Source organism: Silurus aristotelis, assembly GCF_946808225.1.
Source record: "Silurus aristotelis genome assembly, chromosome: 12".
NCBI lineage: Eukaryota > Metazoa > Chordata > Actinopteri > Siluriformes > Siluridae > Silurus > Silurus aristotelis.
Genome location: NC_139585.1, coordinates 21,543,449 through 21,568,448, shown reverse-complemented (window position 1 = coordinate 21,568,448; position 25,000 = coordinate 21,543,449). Strand labels below are relative to the sequence as shown.

The window sequence follows — 25,000 nt, the reverse complement described above, 5'->3', positions numbered from 1 at the left end:
CTTCCCCTGCCACAGAGAACCCTGGAGCCACCATAGATCCACCTCTCCCAAAGGTGCTGGAACAACCCTCTATGTACTCTGTTTGAGAGATTCTGGACTAGCGATGTCGAGGCTCCACCCTTGAATACCTCGTCGACTAGGAGGGGATCGGACCAGAGGAATGCTCATGGGTCCCCAGACAAGTTGTCTTGGACCCAGCACTCCTGGAGGAGTTTCACATCAATTACCCTAACAGTCCCGCACCCCGTGGTCATGGGCGTCCCCAGCACCGGGTTAGGGCTTCAGGAGCCGCCCCCTGGAGGTGGGAGTAATGTCAGAGTACCACCAACCATGCCTCCCTCCTTCACTCAACACTCTCGCTTAGCCTCTCCCTCCTACTAATCACCTACAGCTGTCCTACTTCCTTATTTACCTATCCCCTTTATAAGGTCCCTATTCCCCCTCACTCACCGTCCGATCTACAGGTTACTCCATAGATCATTCTGAACTACCTACTGCTCTGTGTGCTTCCATGCTCCTAACTCCGCTTTGCTAGAAGCACTCAGTTAAATGTACCTTTTGCTTTAGTCATTTCTCAAACTCCTGTGTGTGCCACCATAGATCCGCATGCTGTTATGCATATATATGCATGCTGTTCCTTTTAGTTGCATTCTAAACACAATAGAACAAGACACTATGTTTTCCTGTTCACGAGACATTTTACCAATGTATCAGCTTGTGACTTAAACTACTACACCCTGTAAATACCTGTCTTTTCTTTTGTGAATCAGGTTTTTTCCCCTTTTCTGTTTTTGTTTTCATAAGGAAAATCTTTCTTTCGTTATGTCTGGAACGTGCAAGTAGAAAGTGAAAAATCTCAATGACATGATTTTATGTTTTATTTTGACATCACTCGCTTCAAAATGATTTTCTCCTGCAGAAAACTTCCGTTTCTAAGTATGTCAATACATTTGTGTCAAAAGAATCCCGAGTTGGGTTTCTTTGATTTATTTTTACAATCACTGTTGCTCACTGGCACAATAATTCAGAAGTTCCTGAAGTCTTCTTTACCAAAACATCTTTTTTTTGCCTTTGATCAACTCTACAACCCAGTCAAAATATGTACAATGTAGATAAATAGTTGGTTTAGAGAGTTTTAACTAGAATATAACATCCTTGCTTTTTTCTAATGTAAGGCCTGCTCTGCTTTAAACAGTAATGTGGGTAAAGAAAAGTGGAGTAAAGTAAAGTAGGTGTTTATTCTTTTTATTGTACATAAACTGTAACTGTAGTGTAAGAAAACATTAATAAATTAGTGTATTTGAGAGTTTGGACTGAGAGTTTTGGACTGTGTGCAAATGCAACCAAAAGCTTTTTTTTTTTTATGGACATGCTCTTTTAATTTATTTATGCTTTAAACTCAGTATACACTACCTAACATGATTACAGCATCTCATGTATGTTCTACAACAGAATTTGAGCTAATGTGTTCTGTTTGTTAGATTATTTGATGAACGTCCTCTAGCAATACGACAACAACTTTCGGCTTCTCTTATTAGGGGTCGTCACAGCGGATCATCCGTATTCAGGATCCGCATATTAGATTTTATGCTGGATGCCCTTCCTAACGCAACCCTCCCCATTTATCTGGAGAGCACTAAGAGTGCACTGGCTTGTGCAACCTTAATGGCTGGGGTTTGGTTCCCTGACCAGGACTCGAAACCGGGCCGTGGCGGTGAGATCGCCGAATCCTGACCACCAGGGGACCGTCCTCTAGCAATAAAAGTGCAGTTAAATAAAACATCTACACCAGGGGTGGCCAAACCGCGGCTTTCGAGCCGCATGCGGCTCTTTGGCTGGTTTCATGCGGCTCTTACGTTCATATCAAAGTTTGTGTTTGTTTTTTAATGTGCGTGTTTGCTTGTTCGCTTGGCCGGAGCCAAGAAACGTGGAACGTAGGATGGATCCGAAGGGCCCTGGGGAGCCTGAGGCGCACAGCAACCGGGTTAATGACCTTGGAGATGGAGAATGGTCCCACAAATCACGGGGCGAGCTTGCGACACACAGCCTAAAGAGGGAGGTCCCGAGTGGAAAACCACACCTTTTGACCAACCCGGTAATGGGGTGCAGGACAGCGCCTCCGGTTGGCCCAGCGAGCATATCTTTGGGAAGCTCTAAGAAGCGCAGTGCGGGCCCTCCTCCAACTGAGTCGACAGCGCCGAAACTGAGCCAATGCAGATGGAACGTAAGCCCCAGCCTCCTGGGGAGAAAATAGAAGGGGTTGATAACCATAAACCATCTGAAAGGGAGATAACCCAGTGGCGGCAGTAGGTAACGAGTTATGGGCGTACTCAACCCACAACAGTTCGGAGGACCATGAGGAGGCATCTTGTGCGCAAAGGACACGGAGTCCTGTCTCTAGCTCCTGATTGAGCCTCTCAGTCTGGCCATTGGTTTGCGGGTGAAACCCAGAGGAGAGGCTGATCGAGACCCCTAGGAGGCAAAAAAAAATCCTTCCAAAACCTGGCTGTGAACTGAGGGCCCCGGTCAGAGAGGATGTTACGAGGTAGACCGTGCAGGCGGAAAACGTGCAGGAGAAGGAGCGCAGCGGTCTCCTTAGCAGAAGGCAGTTTGGCCAGGGGAATAAAATGCACCATTTTCGAAAACCGGTCCACCACGGTAAGAATGACCGTGCTTCTGGCGGAGGGACCAAAATCCAGGGCAATGTGAGACCAGGGGCGTTTAGGCACAGGAAGAGGACGTAGTAACCCCACCGAACGGTCCTTCGGATTCTTGTGTTGCGTGCAGGTGGGACAGGCGGCAACAAATTCACGGACATATTTCCGGACAGTGGGCCACCAGAACCGCTGCCAGAGAACGGACAGAGTTCGAGGAAACCCGGGATGACAAAACAGAGGTGAGCCGTGACACCACTGGAGGACTTGGGTTCTTAGATCCCGGGCGGTAGGAGAGAGAGAAATTGAACCTGCCGAAAAAAAGTCCCCAGCGGGCCTGTCGAGGATTGAGGCGCTTGGCAGTGCTTAGATACTCCAGGTTGCTGTGATCAGTCCAGACCAAGAAAGGGGTCTCAGCCCCCTCTAACCAGTGTCGCCATTCTTCTAGGGCAAGCTTGACGGCCAGGAGCTCCCGCTCACCAATGGAGTAATTACGTTCAGCTTGGTTAAGATGGCGGGAGAAGAAGGCGCAAGGGTGCAACTTGTTATCAGTAGCGCCCCTCTGGGACAGTACAGCGCCTACCCCTAGGTCAGAGGCATCGACTTTCACGATGAACTGGCGAGAGGGATCGGGAAAAACCAGGACCGGGGCAGAGGTGAAGAGGCCTTTGAGTCTGATGAAAGCTCGCTCCGCCTCGGGAGGCCATGAAAAGGACCGGCGGGAGGAGGTCAGTTGGTGAAGAGGGGCAGCAACTGAACTGTAGCCTCTAATAAATCCCCGGAAAAAGTTGGAGAACCCCAGGAACCTCTGCAGCTGCTTCCTAGAGGAGGGTGTGGGCCATTCCTTGACAGCTCTGATCCTGGCAGGATCCATACTTATGCTCCCCGCAGCAAAAGTGAATCCCAGGAAGGAGGTGCTAGAGACATGGAACTCACATTTCTCCGCTTTGACGTACAGACCATTCTGGAGGAGGCGCTGGAGTACCAAACGAACGTGGCCGACACGCTCATCCAGAGACCGGGAGAACACTAAGATGTCGTCCAGATATACAAAAACATAACAGTTCAACATATCACGCAGCACGTCATTAATAAGAGCCTGGAAAACCGCTGGCGCATTGGTGAGGCCAAACGGCATGACCAAATACTCATAGTGACCCGAAGGGGTGTTGAAAGCCGTCTTCCACTCATCCCCTTCCCGGATGCAAACGAGATGGTATGCGTTTCTAAGGTCCAGTTTAGTGAAAATATAAGCTCCTTGGAGCTGTTTGAACGCCGTGTCCATTAAGGGGAGCGGATAGCGGTTCTTGATGGTGATGCTATTGAGACCACGATAATCGATGCAGGGGCGTAAAGTCCCATCCTTCTTCTCAACAAAAAAGAACCCCGCACCGGCAGGGGAGGAGGAAGGGCGAATAAGGCCAGTAGCAAGTGAGTCCTGAATGTACTGCGTCATGGCTTTTTGCTCGGGGCCCGACAGGTGATACAAACTTCCCCGGGGGGGCGAGGACCCGGGTAGGAGGTCGATGGCGCAGTCATATGGCCGATGAGCAGATAAGGAGGAAGCTCGGGCCTTGCTAAATACCTGACCAAGGTCGTGATACACAGAGGGAATTAAGTCAAGGTCCAAGGTCTCACAAGAACCAGAGGCTGATGGCTGGACTAAACAGTGTGAATGGCAGAAGGTTCCCCGGAGAAACGTGCCGGTGGTGTTAGGTGAGGTTCACGGGAACTAACCACGACCGGAGCAGGTTCCATCTCGGTTGATGGTGCAGGTGAGGAGACGGGTGTGGCTACACCCGAGGTACTGGGATTTTGAGCTGCGCGCTGCATGAAATCTTGAAGTGGCGAACCAATCTAACGTAGCTGCCGATCATGGGTGACGCAGATTTGCTTCAAGGAGTCTATACTCTCCCTTAAATCCTGTGCATCCGTGGGGTCCATAGTTGGCCAGATTGTTCTGTCAGGGGGCGCGAGAGGAAGGACCCAAATGCAGGACGAGGGAGAAATTCAAAAGGCAGTCTTTAATTAGGGAAAAAACAAAGAGGCAAAAAACAGTCCGAAAACAAAAGTACTTCCCTTAACAAGAGCATGGAGAAAAAAACAAAGAGCAGAGAAGGGCAAAAAACAAAAACAACAAACCAGGAGCAGGGCAGAAGAGACTGGAAGAACACAGAAAACAATAACAAACAAACGTCCAAAAACCGGGGAGAAAAGAGACATACAAAGTGAAAGCAAAATAATCCACAGAGAAAAAAATACGGCAAGAAAGTCCCAAAAAAAAAACATACACCAAGCCAAAAGACAATCTGGCAAGGGATAACAGAAGCCGGCGTCTATTTATACACACAAAAGATGGCCGCCGCGTCGTGCCGGCGCCGCACCGGAAGCGGAAGTTGGACTACCGGAAGTTGGATTACCGGAAGTGCGCGCTGTCGGCTGACACTTCGCTTGAGTTTAATACAGTTTTTTTAAGACTTAAATGAGCTTGCCCTACTGGAAAACTTTGCGGTATATCAGACCTGGGCAAACTACGGCCCACGGGCCACATCCGGCCCTTTGTACGTCCCTGTCCGGCCCGCGTGAGGCCAATCAGAAATTACAGGGATTCACCGAAAATTCGGCCACCGGAAAATTTTCGGCTGAAATACCTAAATCACCAAAACAACGCGGCAGAAACACAATTGTAATGACGCAATAAAAAAGCGCAGCCAGCACACGGTTATCTGGATAAGAGCCAACATGTCTGCGGTGTGCGGATAGCGATTTGCAAAAAATGCAATGCTGAAATTTCAAGAGGGGGTGTATCTGCAAAGAGTTTCTCCAAGTCGGGTTTAATTTATCACCTGAAATCCAAACATCCCGATTGCCATTCTAAATATGAGAAGAACGCGGCGCAGAAATGTAAAGTCAATCCGAGCATGCGCACTCCGTCTGTAGTGGACGTTTTTGAAAAGGCAGGAAAGTTTTCTAGTGATGGTGCCAAGGCAAAAGGCATAACACAAAAAATTATGGAATTAATTGACTTAGATCACTGGTCGCCAGTGGCTCCACGGGTTGATCTTTGAAACATTCCCCGTGGATCCTGAAAATAATAATTATTATAATATAATATTTATTACACGGCTCTTTTTAATGCTGTAGATTAGAACGTTCCATTCACTTGAATGGGCTTCCAAACGTTTGGCAGACAATTATTTTTGTTTAACAGACCCGTTGCTAATAATAATTGACCGCTGCCTGTCTGTCAATACTATGAACGGTAACAAATAAATAACAATATATAATAATAAATAATTTTTAACAATAATTTTACAATAATAACTTTTGTAATTGATTTATTCTTTGAATTGCAATGCATTGATTTTAGTGAGGTTAGTACACACTCATAGCCATAAATGCAATGGTTCTAATAATTGACAATCTTTTCTTTCGGTGTTTCGGTTTTGGCCTTGGTTTCCTCATTTTTGGCTGTTGGTTTCGGCCAAGAATTTTCATTTCGGTGCATCCCCAAAATATTATCGTTGGTGTGGCCCTCTGACACAATTCAGGTTTCTCATGTGGCCCCTTGTAAAAATTAATTGCCCACCCCTGCGGTATATTCATCTCACGCACAAAATACCGTATTACAAACAAAGTCTGTGTTTTCTACCCTGAAACACGTGAAATCAAAGCATCAATCTGTTCTGACTAACACCTATGTGAAAGAATTAATTCGAGTGGCAACAACGGAATACGAGGCACATTTAAAGGGGATTGTTCAAGGCAAGAAATGCCAAAAGTCCCACTAAGTAACATGCATAGTAAAAGAAAAAACGCTATTGTAAATTATTATATTTTTGTTTGTGGACTTGTTTAAACTAAGAGTTTGTGTGTGTGTGAGACACAATGTTCATTGTTGAAAATGACTGGCCTGTGGTCTTAAAACTGTAGGAGTCAATTTCTGTCATTATTTTGGTGTGTGACATTTACAATAAATCTGGCTAAGCAGAGGTGTGTGTGTGTGTGTGTGTCTCTGTGTGTGTGTGCCTGCGTGTGTGTGTGTGTGTGCGTGCGTGTGTGAGAGGAAAGGATGGGTGATGTTCATGTGTGCCCATGTGTATGATGTGGCTCTTTGCAGTAACACAGTAAAAAATGTGGCTCTCGGTCTCTGACTGGTTGGCCACCCCTGATCTACACTCAGTCACATGAAAACACCGACTAATTTTGTCTGTTTATTAGCATGTTTGAAACTATATAGGCATTTATGTGCTTTTTGAACATCCCATTACACATTTAGTTCCCATCTTCTGGGAAGATGTTCCACTAGAGTTTGGAGTGTGTTTGTCAGGTGTCTCAATACTTTTGATTATATAGTGCAGTCACAAAATTTTATTTTACAGTGGCTGGCACTATATTGTAAGATGGCTTTAAACTGCAAATAATACAAACAGCTTGCTACAATGTTATAGGGATACAATTGGCACAAACAGTTTTTCACAGTCTCCATGAAAGAAAGTCTTCAGCAATGATGAAAACTTAATGAATGGATATTTGGGGTCACCTAGATATATTTGGGGTTTATTTCTTCCTCATATTGTTTCAGGGAGTTTTTTCTTTCCACTGTCGCCTCTGGCTTTAGAAATAAAACGTTTTTCTGATAACCAATAAAGGTTAAAATTAATACATTTAAAATTCTAATTTAAATCCTTCTTTTTTATTTCTAATATATGAATAGTGTATAACTTTGCTCAAGAGCCTAGCAGTGGAACTCTCAACCTTCATTGTCTTAACCACCTAGATACCACTTTCCACTTTGTCCTTATCAGTCTATGGTTGATACAGTATTCACACTAAAACCTCAATCCTCTACTTATGAATACAGTATTATTTGGCAATGTGTAATATTTTTTTAAGTGACAGCCAATTCGGTCCAAAAAAATCAACATATTGTAACGCCAGCTTAACATTTGGCCAGCGTGGAGATTTTAAATATAAACTACATGGCTGTTGTGACGGTAACAGTTTAAACAGCCACACTTCTCACTCTGTAAATATACATGTCCATTTACAGACTTTACAGCTGCAAAAGACAGATGACAGGTGGCAAAAGACAGAGGCAATAAAGTCCCCAAATTAACCCCAGGCCTGTGTTGTCCCAGCTAAAAGACAAGAATTAATCAACCCACATGCACCAAATACAGACCGCAATTACTGGATATCAGAGGTGAGATCTTCATTTTTATAAATAATTACTTTTCATTTTGTAACTTTTGATATTTATTACAAATATTACAAATACTATTAAACATGCAGTAATAAACAAAAAGTAACTAAAGAAACTGAAAGTCATTACACATTTTGCACATGGTCAACATAACTAAACATTAAAAAGAAAAAAGAAAATGTGTTACCTAGAATTCTATTTAGCTTTTCTTCATATTACTGGTGGATATTATGGCTGCAGTTTATTTATTTTTGTTTATTTAGAAACGCACATTGTGATTTTTATTTCAGTTCATAAAAATCTATATTTGGTGGAAAAATCTCTAAGGTGACTGTCACCCCCCAATTTCCATTCTAGAGTTATAGAATATAACAGATAAAAAAAAAAAAAGCATCTTCCCAACGCTATTTTACTTTTTCCAGTCCTGAGTTTCTTATTTTCCAGTTCTCTGAATAAAGAAATCAGGTACACTGCACCCCAATAGAGGGGGTATAGCTGCAAAAAATTGTAAGGTTTGATATGTTGGTGTGATAAGCAAGTGATATTAAAATAAAATAAAAATAATCAACTTTATTGAAATCTCCAATGCAGTTGGATGACCACAAGTTCACAGGAGTGAAACATGAAAAAATTGGAGAGAGTTAGTAATAACCTAAAAAACAGACAGTCGTATTTTCCTGCACGGGTTACATCTAAGCATTTGTTCTAGAGTAAATAAGAAATTCAAACAAGTGCCAGGCAGGACAATTATCTGCTTATGCAAAATCACAAATACGCAGACATAAAAGTAAAAAATTATACCACTTGTCATCAGAGTCAAATGTTAGTTCTGCATGCTGAAGTTTAATTTACATATAATAACTAGTCCAGGAATTTTAAACAAAGACTGTTGTTGTGACATAAGGTGAGTAGTTCTTACAAGGTTCTTAGCTATGCATTTAGGGCGATCCATTAATAAATCATAGTGTGTTCCAATACAAAGGCAGACAGCAACAAACTACCATGTTCCATATTCAAAGTCTCATTAAAAACTGTTAAAAAACTGAGGAGCAAAACAACTTAACTGCAGATTAAGACTCTGCAATAAGACAGAAATGGTGGCATACTGAACGACATGGAACAGGTGCACACACTTGAGAAACAAAACAATGGCACAAGTGGGGCAAGAATACAACCAAACCCCAAACAAAGCCACTTCTTAAAACAATCCAGAGCACATGAGTTACAAAGAACAATTGCATCCTGTTCTTGTTACATGACTAGAATGACAATCTTTGGTATATTAACTGAATCTAGATTAATGCCAATGAACTGTGTGGTATTGTCAGTGCTAGCAGGCTCTTACAACATTCACAATTAGACTAAATGCCATAATGTGTGATAACAATGTGCTACTTGATACATTAGAGCCACTCGTTCACTTCACGAAAGGATCCTGTGTATCCGTGGCTACAATCTGCTTGCATTCAGCCTGAGAAACCCCATGGCACAGAAGAGAAATTGTAAAATTTTGATTTTGGAGTGCCTGTCCTTGAAAAGCAAATCACATTCAGAAGCACCTGCATGGCATTAAATTTCTTTGCGGAAATGTTTTCCCGTGCGTGCACACAAGTATAAGAAGAGAATCCAGGTGATTCTCGTTTATTCTATTACCAAGAGATGGGGAGTTCAAATAGTGATGATGCCAAAGCCATCTGTGGCGATGAGCCCAAAAGAGAATAATTGGCCATGCTTTCTGGCTCAGAGGGAGAAATGGTGTCTGTCCCCAATTAAAGTGACGATAACCAATTGTGGGTATCACTGGACTGATGTATGCTGAAGGAGACAGCTAATGCATTACTTCAGGACTGAGGAATGAACAGCAGTTTTAATAGCTGTGACTAATTGTTCATGTGTTTCAGAGGAAACACACGTTAACCTTAATCCTCCCAGACTGATAGCTGCTGAGGGATACTGGATAATAATGGGCAATGACCCAATGTACAATATGTGAGAAAATATTGTAAAAGAAAGAATATTCAGGATGAATGGCCTAACTTATAAATTACAAACAAACTTCATAACCTCAGAGTGCAGTACAGAGTGCGATTAGATCATTCTGGCAGTGTTAACAAATGTTACCTACAGTATAAGGAGCCAGTGCTCTGTGATTTACTAGACCTAGAGAGCACAGATCTAAAATTACACACCTTTCTACCAGAGGGAATAATAAGAAACGATGAGTGTTTTCAAGGCGGGTAAAAGAAAAAAAAATCAATAATACACAAGAAGCTTCATCTAAGAAAAAATGCATGATCTGCAAATAAATTGACATTTGTATACTTGACAACAATCTGGAAACAGTACTGTGTAAAGTTTAATATATTTTGATGGTTTTGCATTAATATTCCATCCATCCATCTTCTCCCGCTTATCCGATGCCGGGTCGCGGGGGCAGCAGTCTAAGCAAAGATGCCCAGACTTCCCTCTCCCTAGACACTTCTTCCAGCTCTTCCGGGGGGACACCAAGGCGTTCCCAGGCCAGCCGGGAGACATAGTCTCTCCAGCGTGTCCTAGGTCTTCCCCGGGGTCTCCTCCCAGTGGGACGCGCCCGGAACACCTTCCCAGGAAGGCGTCCAGGAGGCATCCGGAACAGATGCCCGAGCCACCTCAGCTGACCCCTCTCGATGTGGAGGAGCAGCGGATCTACTCCGAGCTCCTCCCGAGTGACTAAGCTTCTCACCCTATCTCTAAGGGATCGCCCAGCCACCCTGCGGAGGAAGCACATTTCGGCCGCCTGTATCCGGGATCTTGTCCTTTCGGTCATGACCCAGAGCTCATGACCATAGGTGAGAGTAGGAACGTAGATTGACCGGTAAATCGAAAGTTTCGCCTTGCGGCTCAGCTCCTTCTTCACCACGACAGACCGGTACATCGACCGCATTACTGCAGAAGCTGCACCGATCCGTCTGTCAATCTCCCGTTCCACCCTTCCCTCACTCGTGAACAAAACCCCAAGATACTTAAACTCCTCCACTTGCGGCAGGAACTCCCCACCAACCTGAAGTGGGCAAGCCACCCTTTTCCGACTGAGGACCATGGCCTCGGATTTGGAGGTGCTGATTCTCATCCCAGCCGCTTCACACTCGGCTGCAAACCGTCCCAGTGCATGCTGAAGGTCCTGGTCTGATGAAGCCAACATCGACAACATCATCTGCAAAGAGCAAAGACGAAATCGTGTCGTCACCAAACCGGACACCCTCCGACCCCTGGCTGCGCCTAGAAATTCTGTCCATAAAAATTATGAACAGAACCGGTGACAAAGGGCAGCCCTGCCGGAGTCCAACATGCACCGGGAACAAGTCTGACTTACTGCCGGCAATGCGAACCAAGCTCCTGCTTCGGTCATACAGGGACCGGACAGCCCTTAGTAAAGGGCCCCCGACCCCATACTCCCGGAGCACCCTCCACAGGCCGCCGCGAGGGACACAGTCGAATGCCTTTTCCAAATCCACAAAGCACATGTGGACTGGTTGGGCAAACTCCCATGAACCCTCCAGCACCCTGTAGAGGGTATAGAGCTGGTCCAGTGTTCCACGGCCTGGACGAAAACCACATTGTTCCTCCTGAATCCGAGGTTCTACTATCGGCCGTATTCTCCTCTCCAGTACCCTGGCATAGACTTTCCCAGGTAGGCTGAGAAGTGTGATCCCCCTATAGTTGGAACACACCCTCCGGTCCCCCTTCTTAAAAAGAGGGACCACCACCCCGGTCTGCCATTCCAGAGGCACTGTCCCCGACCGCCACGCGATGCTGCAGAGGCGTGTCAGCCAAGACAGCCCCACAACATCCAGAGACTTGAGGTACTCAGGGCGGATCTCATCCACCCCCGGTGCCCTGCCACCGAGGAGTTTCTTTACTACCTCGGTGACTTCAGCTTGGGTGATGGACGAGTCCGCCTCTGAGCCCTCAGCCTCTGCCTCTGCATTAATATTATTTAAGTAATAATAATTAAATATAATAAGCTGCATAAAATAAAGAAAACAGTGTCTAAGTCAGTAATGAATTCACTCTCTGAATGTTTGTCCTTATCCCTGTGAGCTTCAGCCACCCACTTTAAAAACGGCTTTTGTTCAATCTGCATGACCTTTAGAAATAACCCCAGGTAATACACCATCCAAATTATGTTTTCTTGTTAAATCCTGTGGAATAATTTTTTTTTGCTGTAGCTTAAGTATAAAAGGCCTTAAAGAACTAGGCTTGGGACGATAGTGTTGAAAATTGCGTTGGAGAACGTGTGCCTGCCGATTTGAGACTGACTAAAATCTTGTTATGTGTTTCCATGTATTCTATTTTTAGTCTTATTCATTAACAACTTATGTTGTCTGAAAACAAAAAGTCTTTCTCTGCTGCATCTCTTATATTTGTTCACCAAATAGATAAGACCCATTGATATTTTTGCTCACAAAACATGAGCATAGCTTGAACCTATAAACAGGTATTCGTGAAGTATCTTCTGTGCAGTATTATATACAGTTCTGATGTCAGGTCTTTAAGCATTATTATACTTGATAACTAATAATTAATTAAAAAAAAATGCTTAACTCAGCAACTGTCTGAATCTTGTCTCCAATTTCCTGTTTTATTTTTATTTTTGTGTAATTTCACAATCTCAACAAAAAGCACTCCTTCTAGTACAAGTATATGGCCAAGTATAAAATGCCTTTTATGTAATATACAGTGTTTAATAGAAGCAATACTTCCAAAGTTTTAAATAAGTATACTCCTAGAAGCTGTAAAGCCTACCGTAATTTCCGGACTATAAAGCGCACCCATATATAAGCCGCACCCACTGAATTTGACAAATATTTTTATTTTTAACATAAATAAGCCGCACCTGCCTATAAGCCGCATGTCTACACTAATGAACTTTACACAGGCTTTAACGAAAGACACGTTACACACGGTGTAACAGGTGAAATATTTTGCGCTTCCTTTAGGAGCACAGCGGTATTTTGGGAATAGCATGCCGCTGAATTTTCCGGTATTACTGCAAGACGAGGATTATGTCCTTATTATTTTGCTGATGCTGATTTCTAAGTTTCTTTGACTAACCCATAACACGGTTGCCAAGAAAAATAAATAAGCACGTTTTGGAAACCTGTCTGTGCTTATATGATTTCTGTTGCAAATTGAGTTAGCGAGCTCTCCATTCACCCAGACTCAACGCGTTACAACGGCTTGTATCTAAACAGTAGCCGCCCAAGAAAGTCATTGTTCACTGTCTTCCTCCTTCCTTTCACAACTATTTATCCCGGGGGTTTATCTTTTGGCATCGTCGTGCGTTTAAAAATCACCCGATGGAAGGTTTTTCTCCCGATGCCGTGCAGCTCAGAACACAGGTAAGGTGCGGTTATTTTTGCACTCGAAAGGACATGGGCTCCAAAAGTGTGCACAAAACCTTGCGCTCTGTTTTAAATCAAATCCAACACGTGCCAAATCCAACACTTGCATTTAACATTATCACTATCACAGATTTACAAAGTTTTATATAGAGCCTTGAATAGTACAAATTCAAAATATTAAACATTTATATTCTTGGTCAATATAAAAAAAAACTATTCTATTTTTTATTTTATTTGAACCCTACTGTACTTTATGGTCATGCAACCTGCTAATAATAGAAAAGGCCTACAAAAACACATGATAAAGGTCAAAACCATGCACACGTTTTTAAACACTCCCATCTCTGTGATTTATACAGCGATAACGTATGAATCACATTCATTAACCATAACTACTATAGTCATCCTCTGGCAGATACAGACCCAAAAACCTTATCTCATCCGTATAATAGTAAAGTTGAATTCATCTCTGGGGGAAATTCAGGACACACACCTCGTTTATAGGTGGTTTATGATTTGCACACTGTTTACACACAGACAGGTCTCTGTGCTGCTTGTTATAGAAAGGCAGATGTCTAGATATCACCTGGACAATGTCAGGCTATTGCAAAACAGTCATTCGAAAGCTCACTCAGAACTGGGTCTGCGTTATGCAAGGTGACTTAATATTTTTTCCTGCTTGTGATTTATGAGTAGCTAACAGCATGTGTATATCCCCAGAATGCACATTTCTGCTTTTTTTTTATTCTGGATATGTTTTTTGTTTTCAGAAATTCAAATACAGCTGGGTGAAAATAGGACATTAAAGTGTTGAATTATAAAAAGATAGAGAGAGAGAGAGAGAGAGAGAGAGAGAGAGAGAGAGAGAAAGAGAGAGAGAGAGAGAGAGAGAGAGAGAGAGAGAGGGAGGAAGAGAAGGAGGAATACATTTACTCTTTTCTTCTGCAGCAGAGACCTGCGCAGAAAAAAAAAACAATAGGATCTTCAGCTCCCGTTGCCAAAATGTGCTTCCTAGTGTGAAGTTGATGGCTGCATTGGGAATTCCCATCATCATCATCACGTCTCTGCACACTGTCATACCTTTTAACATCCTTTCCCATTTCAAACACATTTTTTGGGCTGGATCAGTTTAGTTTTGTGATTTGGTAATTGTGAATGGTTTTATGCACTGAGGAATACCTGATTTGATTTCAATAAAAACAACGTGCACTGAGCAGAGAAACAAAAATATCTGACAGCGCTTTGTTTGGTGTAATGAGGGGAAAATAAATCAGTCAATGCTAATGATTCGTTTAAATAATACTGGCAAATTATATCATGTATCTGACATGCATATGGGTGGCAATCAAACAAGCAGAATTGATTGCTTTTAGCATGGGAATGCTTGTGTATTAAATACATTTAGAGTAGAAAAAAACTGTAAGAATAAAACTGAAAAAGCCAAGTGGAAAAGCAGTATGCTGTTATATCAATCCAGATGTCAATATTCCTAGCAGGGATGTGCTAGTTTGTGTGTGTGTGTGTGTGTGTGTGTGTGTGTGTGTGTGTGTGTGTGTGTGTGTGTGTGTGTGTGTGTGTGTTTCCATAGTAACTCTCGTACAGTAACTGCTGGAACAACATCACCAAAAGAACAGCAAAAGAATATGTGCAAGTTTCCATGGTGACAGAGTCAATTCATGAAGTTGTAGGGGATTTTCAATATATGTATGTATGTATGTATGTATGTTAGGATTTATGCAAATTTACAAGGTTTTAATTGTAATGACTGGATGACTGGGTCAGAGCATCTCCAAAACTGCAGCTCTTGTGGGGTTTTTGCAGTGGTTAGTATCTATATATCAATTGGTCCAGGGAGCAAACAGTAATGAACCGTAACAGGGTCATAAGCTTATTGATGCACGTGGGGAGCGAAGGCTGGCCCATGTAGTCATATATATTTATATATATTTTTTTGGGGGGGCAATAAAAAAAATTGCGAGGTTTTGACTCTCTTTTTTTGATGGTTTCTTTTTCAAGGGAAATTGTACATGTACTGTAAACTCAAGAAAAATTGTGAATTACTTGTCATTAATGTTTTATTTACTACTTTAAATGAATAATACAATAATAACATAGTTTGTAAAACATTTTATACTCCTGGTAGATGCTAAACTTTATTTAGTTGCTGTGTACCTGAACTGTGCAATGACAATAAAGCTCTATCTATCTATCTATCTATCTATCTATCTATCTATCTATCTATCTATCTATCTATCTATCTATCTATCTATCTATCTATCTATCTATATGTGTATATCTGTGTATGTATATATATATATATATATATATATATATATATACACACACACACACACACACATACAGAAATAACAACATAACTGTCACATCCGCACATTAATGCAGCTGAAATCAGGTCAAGATCAAGAGTTTTACAATTGTTTTATAGCTTCAGCTTCGTGTTCACATCATACAACCCATAATGTGGAGACAGTGTGATTTCTGTGACATTAAACATGCTGTGGATGTTAATGCCAGATAGGAGGGTTTAAGAATTTTAGAAACTGCCTTTGCAAAACAAAAAGCCCTGCAACCAGAGGGTCTGAAGGCTGCAACATTTATGAGAGAGATCAGAAAAGCATTGCCAGAGTGACCGGAAGTCAACTCAACTAAGAACTCTTTACAACCATGGTGAGCAGAAACGAATCTTAGAATGAACAAAACTTCAATTAAAACAGCAGAAGACTACATTGGGTTCCACTCCTGTGAACCTAGAACAGGAGTATACATCTGTCATAGGCTCATCCAGCCTGTACAGTTGATGATAAGATGCTTTTCTTTTTACCATGGTTGTAAAATGTGATTATTTGAGTTGATATATTCTTCCTGCCAGATCAAACCAATGTGGCTGATTTCCTCTGACCGCTCATATCTATTTTTTCCTCACAGCACTGTATTTTTTATTTTTAGATTTTGCACCATTCTGTGTGAACTCTATATACTGTTGGATGTGAAAATTTTAGGAGATTTAAGTTTATGACATTCTTTATCCAGCCCATCTGGAAGACCTATGCCAAGATCAAAGTCACAGAGATAAAATGTTATCTTCATTCGGATGTTTGATGTGAACTTCACCAGATGCTTTTGACCTATACAGTTTCTGCATGATATTATGCCATGCACTGCTGCCACATGATCGGCTTATTAAAAAACTGTATAAATGTCCAGGTGTATAGGTGTTCCTAAGAAAGTACACTGTACATATGCAAATGCACTGCTTCTTTTCAAAATCATTGACTTCTTTCTAAGAATAAACTCACAAATGGCATGTGCTTCCATTCATACCATGAAGCTGCCACATTGTTTGGGTTCTACTGCTATAATTACTTGCTAGGAATTCTGGGTAGAGCTTCAATGTGCCATGCTTACTCACTCTGAACAGTGGCAGTGCGTGTGCAGTTGTAGAGGATGGCCAGCTCGCCGAACACTTTGCCTGGTCCCATAGTGCACAGCTTCATGCCCTCCTTGGTCACCTCCACCTTGCCATCTGAAAGCAATCATAGAGAACATTCTTCAGGAAAATGAGCACGACAGGATGGAAATGAAAATGGCACATTCCAGGACTGGGCCTCGCCATGCGGTTGCAGTGAAAGTCTTGTCTTATTAGCAGAGCTGACACCTGGACCCACAGTTTGAGGTTTAAAATGGGAATCATTGAAGTAGATAAAATCTTTGATTTTAATATGCCTGCTGAAAAATAGGAAAAGTACAAGAAAAGCTGACAGGATCAGATATTTGATCAGATACTGATTTTCTTTTAAAAAAGACTTAACATTAGTGGAATTGAGAAAAGAAAAAAAAATTCTTAATTTTATTTATTAAAAAAAGACACATTTTATCAGTATATATATATATATATATATATATATGTGTGTGTGTGTGTGTGTGTGTGTGTGTGTGTGTGTGTGTGTGTGTGTGTGTGTAGTATTGCATCCTTTATATCTACAAAGAGTCTTTAATGTTATCAAATAGGTAGCGTCTTAAATGAACTATGGCTAAAAATCAGATCTAGCCGTAAATATTTGTTCCAGAATCAGATCCCGAGTCTGAAATTTAACATCAAGAACAACAGCAGCAATGACAGTAGGTACTGAGCAAGGTTCTCCTTCCCACACAATTAATAACACACTTCTTCGGAGACATTCTTCTGACTTACCTATAACTGAATGAAGCACAGTAATATGCATTACAGCACAGTGAAATTAGTTTCTTTGCATATCCTATTTTGTTCGGAACCTGGGGTCAGAGGGCAGGGTCAGCAACGATACAGCACCCCCGGAGCACAGAGGGTTAAGGGCCTTGCTTAAGAGCCAAGAGTGGCAGCTTGGCAATACCGGGGCTTTATATATTACTTATTATATGCAATGTATACATATGTAGTTCTATACATTATATATTATTTTTGTATGTTTTGATTTCAATAAGACAAACAGTGCATTCTGTCAGAGAAATCTGACTGTTACAAGCGGATAGTGGAGACCTCTTTACATAGATGTTAAAGCTTTTCTGACAGAAAACCTCACAGACACAGAATGCTTGTGAATTTACTATACTAGAATGAGCACAAAATAAACAAGATTTGCTTTGCAATTAATACCAGTGTCATACCTTTTTACCAATCAAATTTGGGAATTCAATTGTGCACCGGTATAATACATTGTTTCAAAAAATATATACTGTATATTTTTGATATTTAAGTCAGTCAGTTTTTAATGGCAATGGGTTTTCTCGCTTACCATCACATAAGCCACAGCTAGACAGTAACATAAACAACAACTAAGCAACACCGCTATTAAGTCCACTGACCCATAAAGAGCCCGCATAACAGGCACAGAACGTCAAATATACACACATTTTCTGGCATGATGCTAACAGCCGAACTAATCCAAACAACACACAGCAAGTCTGACTCTTTGCGCCGCCACCACCGGCTTTCTTAGCTATTAGTCAAAACAACCCAATTATAAACCCTCACTGTGTCAACACAATGGAGCAGAACACTTTGCTTGCGAAGTACCCAGTGGACACTTGAGTGTTAACATCAGCATAGCAGATCTCAGTGTAATCCATCAAACACCACCTCTTCTATGCCCCCTGCACCCTCTTTGGGCATTCTCCTGCATTCATTAGATTCCTGTCATCAGCTGACAGCTTTATCTTTGAAGATTGACAGGATGATATGAGGTGTAGGAATGAGCACAAAAGAGGCTCAAGTTTCTTTCTTTTTTTTAATCACAGAGACAACTCCAGTCCAATACTACTTTGGGACTTAATTCTAAAAGAAAAAAAATAGATGTTTATTTCATTGTGAATAATTCCAAAGGCATTAGATGAACAGCATCAACAAATAGATTTTTTGTCCTATTTAGCTCATGAATTATATGAACCGGCGGTGAGTCAAGAATGCTGAACAAATTGTTTCACTGGAAATTGGCAAAGACTTAACAGTAATACTTAAAGGTTTTAAATAAATAAATGTATTTTTAACACACAATTAATAAAGAGCGTGCGTCATATCTAGAATGGCAAAATGCACGATGAGTGGAAAAGCAAGAAACAAAGACTAAAACAGCATGAATGTACAATGACCTAAGGCAAATTAACAGAGTTAAGAAAACAAAATCAAAATGAAAGAGAGAGAGAGAATTTATGGCAGGACCTCTCATTAACATTGAGATAAGCATTGTTGCTCTGACATACAGCTTGATGATGTAGGCATAAAGAACATCCTAGACCACTACTGACAAGGTATTCAAGAAGGTAACACCTGTAATGTCCTTATTAGCGACAGCATGACAATGTCTGCAAAAGGGGTTGGAGGCATGGCGACGGCATCCTCTGCAGAATTGGCCGGGCAGAAGAGCAGCATTGTTTTCAGTAAAGATGAGAGCAAGTGGACACAGTGGTGGGAGGCTTAGCCATGAAGTTGGGAAACAATGACCTAAGTAGAGCCAGAGCTACAATGTCCTCAAAGGTTGGTCTAAGTCTAAGAAGAGCAACACTAGTCAATAAAACAATGACCTATGCTTTGCAGAGTACACTCATACACTCCAACTTTATTTCCCCAAACAACAAGGCTCATACAAATCTACTTTTCACACACATGCGCATGGACGCACACAAACGCAAAAAGTACACGCTTTTTTAATCAGTGTAGTGTGCTTTAACAGAACAGGAGAATATGAACCTGTGCAAACGATCAAAGGTTGAAAGAGGGAACGCATCCAGAGAAGTACATGTCTTTTTGGTAAGATTAAGTGAGTAATCAATAGAAAATGCACCACTGCTTGTGGATTAGGCTCTTTTAAATCCTTATTTCAACAGAAAACATGCCATTCCATGAAAGTTATTATCAACTAAATAAGGTCAGCTTGGGCTCCGTCATGTCTGAGCTGACTCAAAAATCCATAAGGGTTAGGCAGCAACAGAAAAAGCAGTCGAAATACCTTGAATCTACGGCTTATTTCACATACAGCTCAGATATAACGTGCTTTTAAATTGCTCCAAAGTGGTCTATGAGCCTTGTACTCTGGAAAACCTGTCATTAGGTCAAATTTTCGACTATATATAGTTTTCTGAAGAGAAATGTTCCTGCCAGCTGCTAACAACCCACTTTATGAATAGTAGATTTTTTTTTAGCAGACTGCATTATGTGGACAGGACTCACATCTACAATTTCACAGTAAAAATACAATTCTAAATGGAGGATTATTGACACTTATACAAAAAAAATAAATAAATAAATAAATGCATCATAAAGGATACATACACCAAGAAATATATGCTCCAATCAACATTATAACCACTGTCCAGGAGGTTATATTATATACAAGGTAAAAAAGTGTAAGAACCTTTGACTATGTAATTGTAAAGGCTAGACAACTGTGTCTGAGCATCTTTTCAAAACAGCCTGTGTTTTTCAGGTGTTTCTAGTATTCAGTGATTAATACCTGCCAAAAATGTCCAAAGAAGGAATATCCAGTAAACAGGCAACAGGGTCATGGGTTAGAAATCACACCAGAATGCACTTCAGTAAGAACACAAGTTAGACTTTCCCCAAATCTTAACCAGAGGTTGACTGATAGTGGATTTTACCGATACCGATAGCCAGGTTGGATCGTACTTGCCGATAACCGATAAATGGATTTTAAATAGATACTGGATTTTAAAAAATTTAATAAAATAGTACTGGACTTTATTACAAAAATGTATTTAAAACAGTACTGAATCATGGGAATGTGCTAAAGGAAATAAATGTGAATATATTATTTTTTTAATATAATTGTATAATTAAAAGATTTTAAATAATAAATATAATATAGTCACTCTCCGTGCAGCGTGCAATCTCACGTGTAAAAACCAGTGGCAGGCCGTGCATTTGGTACCTGGGCTTTCAGAGGGGACTTACCCAACTTAATCCACCTCTTAATACCACCACTATCACGTTGCGATTATAGAAACCATCAACACTTTACAAGAACGCAATATATCAACACGTGGCATAACAGAGAGAGACATGCATTTCACATATGGAGGGTAAATACCATTTTTACTAAAGCAAGAAACCCAGTTAAGACGACTCTAAACCTCTACACTACAACCGCAACTGTGCACCTACATCATCTGGAGCAGTTCAGAATCAATATTTGTCTAATAACATGACAAAAACATACAAATTTTTTATAAAATACAACCTACTCACCTGAGATACATACTTATAATGCATACTCATATAATTCCCCCCGCATTTTGTATGTCAGATTTAAGTCAGATTGTGTTTTCCACAATTAACAGGTGACACAGGTGGGGGGGAGGGGGGTTTGGGGTTGTTTTCGAATGATTTTCTTGTTAATTTATTGGTTTTGTCAAACTGATGAAGACATGGTTCACAAAGAGCTTACGAAGCATGTGCAGGAGCTCATATTGAATAGTATCAGAAAGGAGGAGAAAAATGTTCTAAGCTTTTACTCACATTTCTACATTATGAAGCATGGTGGCTAGATGGAAGCATTTTCAGCACTTAAGCCCACCTAAGTCACTCCAAACCATGTGGTGAAATGTGTTCTAAGCCAAGTTTCTGGGCATAATGCAAAACATTACTGCAAAAAATTAGCAAAGAACACTATGCCCATGATGAACAGTGGTAGCGAACAGTGATAATGTCAGCATCATAAGATTGGCTTCCCTTCAGCTGACAGTGGGGCTCTATTCAAAATAAAGAAAATAATACCTACAAACACCATCAGGCCACCAGTTTTTATAAACACAATGCCATCAGGCCACTTTTAAACAGCTAGAAATGAAATTTCGCCTTCACGCACTTTACCAACCCAAATCTAAGTCAGCAAAAACCTGTGGAACAATGAAAAGAAGCTGTGCACAAAAGTTCCCTTGCAATTTTATAGATCTGGAGAATTTTAGGAGTCGTGATATTAAACTGTTAAAATATTATTTTGCTAAAAACTCGTATAAGCCACTGAGTATTGTATTACAAGAAAATAGTGGTTTCACAAAGTTTCTGGCATCCACAGTTATGCAACCAGGTTATCCAGACTCTGAATCTGATTGTTTTCCCTTTTTTATTTTTTTGGCATCACACAAACCTGCAATTTTAACAGATGTGTGTAGAGTTTGACCACTGTATCAAACTCATGAGACAAAAAAAGACGAAGTACAACACCATAAACTTGAACTTTTTAATCTAATCTACCGTAATTTCCGGACAATAAAGCGCACCCATATATAAGCCGCACCCACTGAACTACACTAATGTACTTTACACGGGCTTTAACGAAAAAGACACGTTACACACGGTGTAACAGGTGAAATATGTTGCGCTTCCTTTAGGATCATTGCGGTATTTTGGGAATAGCCTGCCACTGCATTTTCCGGTATTACTGCATGTGTGAAGACCGAGGAATATGTCCTTATTATTTTCTGATGCTCATTTCTAAGTTTCTTTGACTAACCCGTAACGCTGTTGCCAAGAAAAATAAAAAAGCACGAGTTTTGGAAACCTGTCTGTGCTTATATGATTTCTGTTGCAACTGGAGTTAGCGAGCTCTCCCTTCACCCAGACTCAACGCGTTACAACGGCTTGTATCTAAACAGTAGCCGCCCAAGAAAGTCATTGTTCACTGTCTTCCTCCTTCCTTTCACAAATATTTCTTTCGGGAGTTTATCTTTTGACATCGTCATGCGTTTAAAAAAAAAACTTTTTTCTCCAGAAGCTGTGCAGCTCAGAACACAGGTGAGGTGCGTTTTTTCGTTTCCGTTCGGAAATTTCATTGGTCTAATGTTATTGGGTTCAGTTTTTTGGTTTGAAGTTTGTGAAACCGGGAAAAACCCAGGAAACATTAGCGGTTTATAGTCCGGAAAAAAACGGTAATCTAATTTACCCTCACAGTTATTGGTAACTTTCGTGCAAGAATTATTATGAACTTGTGTAGATACTGTAGATGGGTTTGAGGAACTGTTATAACCAGATTTTACACTAACCATTGGCCATGACAGTGCTGGCAGTGTTTTTTCCTCATTTTTTTCAAAAGGGATAATTGTAGGTTTTATATTAATGTAATAAAAAAATATCTCTTCCAGTTTAAGCTTCAGTACTTCAGTTTCAAATCTAAATCCAGGAAGAGGAACTGCATTAATCCTAAAAACACTTTTGAAATTAACTGACAGAGTTCAAGCAATAAGACCAGACAGGCTTGCTCACCTCAAACTGACTCAACATCTGGAATGAATAGCCAGCTGCTTCATTCCTATTTCAAGCTGTCAGTCACAAGGCCTAAAATCCCTGCTACCACTTCTGGTGCCGCATACTGGAGGCATGACTTTCGCACTCATCTTTCCATCAAAGGCTTTGAAAACACTCTACAATATGAAGAGGCAGGGGAAAAACCTAGTATCATCTAGGGCATGGATCATTTCAAAATGCCTGACTTCCAGCAGAGCATGTAGCAATCGTCCTATCATTACTCATAATGCTGAGACAATAACGTTTACAACGCAAAGTCACATCAGATAGATTCTCTTTTCTTGGCTGAGGCGCGGCGCATTGCATAAACAACATCATGAAGAACAGCTAAACAGATAACAGGATTAAAAGCTTTAGCGGCCCGAATGTTTTTATGACATCGTTTCCGAAAAACAGCGTTTCTAAAATTGCATTTTTGAAACACGGAAATGAAGACAATGCTTCTTAATGTTAATGCTTGCACATTTTGCTCAAGTGGTCATGATGACATTTTGTCAAAATATCAACCCTAACTCATGCACGCCTTTATATTTATGCTGGCCTCGTGCGTAAGGCTTGTGCTTTTTCTAAAGAATGAGACGACAGCCTTACTTCCTCTTGAACTCTGCGAGCTGATGTGCGGCCAGCGAGTCCTTTTGCACGTTATCTGATCAGCTAAGAAAAGCAAGCGAGGGCTGAGGCTAACCTACTGAGGCTTGTTAAATAGCAGTGAAAAGGTATAGGGAACTATTTCAGATTCCTCACAGTACAGCAGAGCCTGAAAGTACCAATCGGTTGGTTATCCGGTTATCTAGTTATACATTTAAGCTGAAATAAAATCATTAAAAACATTAGACATTAAGTGAGGGAGAAATTGTGGATTGTGCACTCAGTTACTTATGAAATCATTATTTTAGCATGGCGTCTCCTCAAAAAACGTTTGCAAATAGGACATTTCTGTTTCTGTGATTGCCATTCGCAAACTTTTTCATTTGAATCAAAAAACCAATACCTACCTTCCTGCTCAATGTCTCATTTTATTTTAGCATTTGTACTTTGTATGTTCAGTCATGTTTAATAAAATATATTTCATATGTGCTTTCTCCATCACACTGCTGTTAAAGTGGTTTGGATTTAAGTAAATAAATTAGCCTTAATGGACAACCAGTTCACTGTGTATAATCAATAGACAAGGTAGTCGATAATATACTGCAAATGACTCCCGGGTTTAAAATCCAGACAAAGCCATCGGAAGAACAAGGCAATCAAAGACATCTGTGAGCTTATGCAGTATATGGAAAGATATTACTTTTCTTAAAGTGTGATGCAGCAGTTCCTTTTTCATATTTTTTATATGGTATGAGAGAATCAGCTGGTAGTTTGGCTTTAGCATTAGGGTGTCAAATCAATACTGAATCTATTGTAATCTTGTGTAGTTTAAATGAGACTACAAGTCTGTACACAGACCAGACATAACATTATGACTGGTGAAGTAAATAACACTGATTATCTCTTCATCATTGCACATGTTAGTGGGTGGGATTTATTACACAGCAAGTGAACATTTTGTCCTCAAAGTTAATGTGTTAGAAGCGAGAAAATTAGCAAGCGTAAGGTTTTGTGCAAGTTTTAACAATGGCTAAATTGTAAAAGCTAGACGACTGGTTTAGAGCATCACCAAAACTGCAGCTCTTGTCGGCTGTTACCGATCTGCAGTGGTCCAAGGAAGGAACACTGGTGAACCGGTGTCAGGGTCATAAGCAGCCAAGGCTCATTAATGCACATGGGGAGCAAAGGATAGCCCGTGTGGTTCAATCCAACAGACGAGCTCCTGTAGCTCAAATTGCTAAACAAGTTAATGGTGTTAATGCTTGACAAGTCAGGACTGTTTTGGCAGCAAAAGCAGGACCAACAAAATATTAGGCAGGTGGTCCTAATGTTATGCCTGATTTGGTATATT

At 40.9% G+C, this 25,000-nt stretch overlaps 1 protein-coding gene across 2 annotated transcripts in view; it reads right to left on the bottom strand.

Moving 5' to 3' along the window:
• Window positions 1-25,000, bottom strand: part of prkg1 (protein kinase cGMP-dependent 1) — a 194,727-nt gene that overhangs the window by 119,384 nt on the left and 50,343 nt on the right. For both annotated transcript variants that reach the window (XM_083556777.1, XM_083556776.1), the window contains exon 3: window positions 16,675-16,788. In XM_083556777.1, coding sequence (XP_083412903.1) covers window positions 16,675-16,788 — 114 coding nt within the window. The remainder of the gene's footprint in view (window positions 1-16,674; window positions 16,789-25,000) is intronic.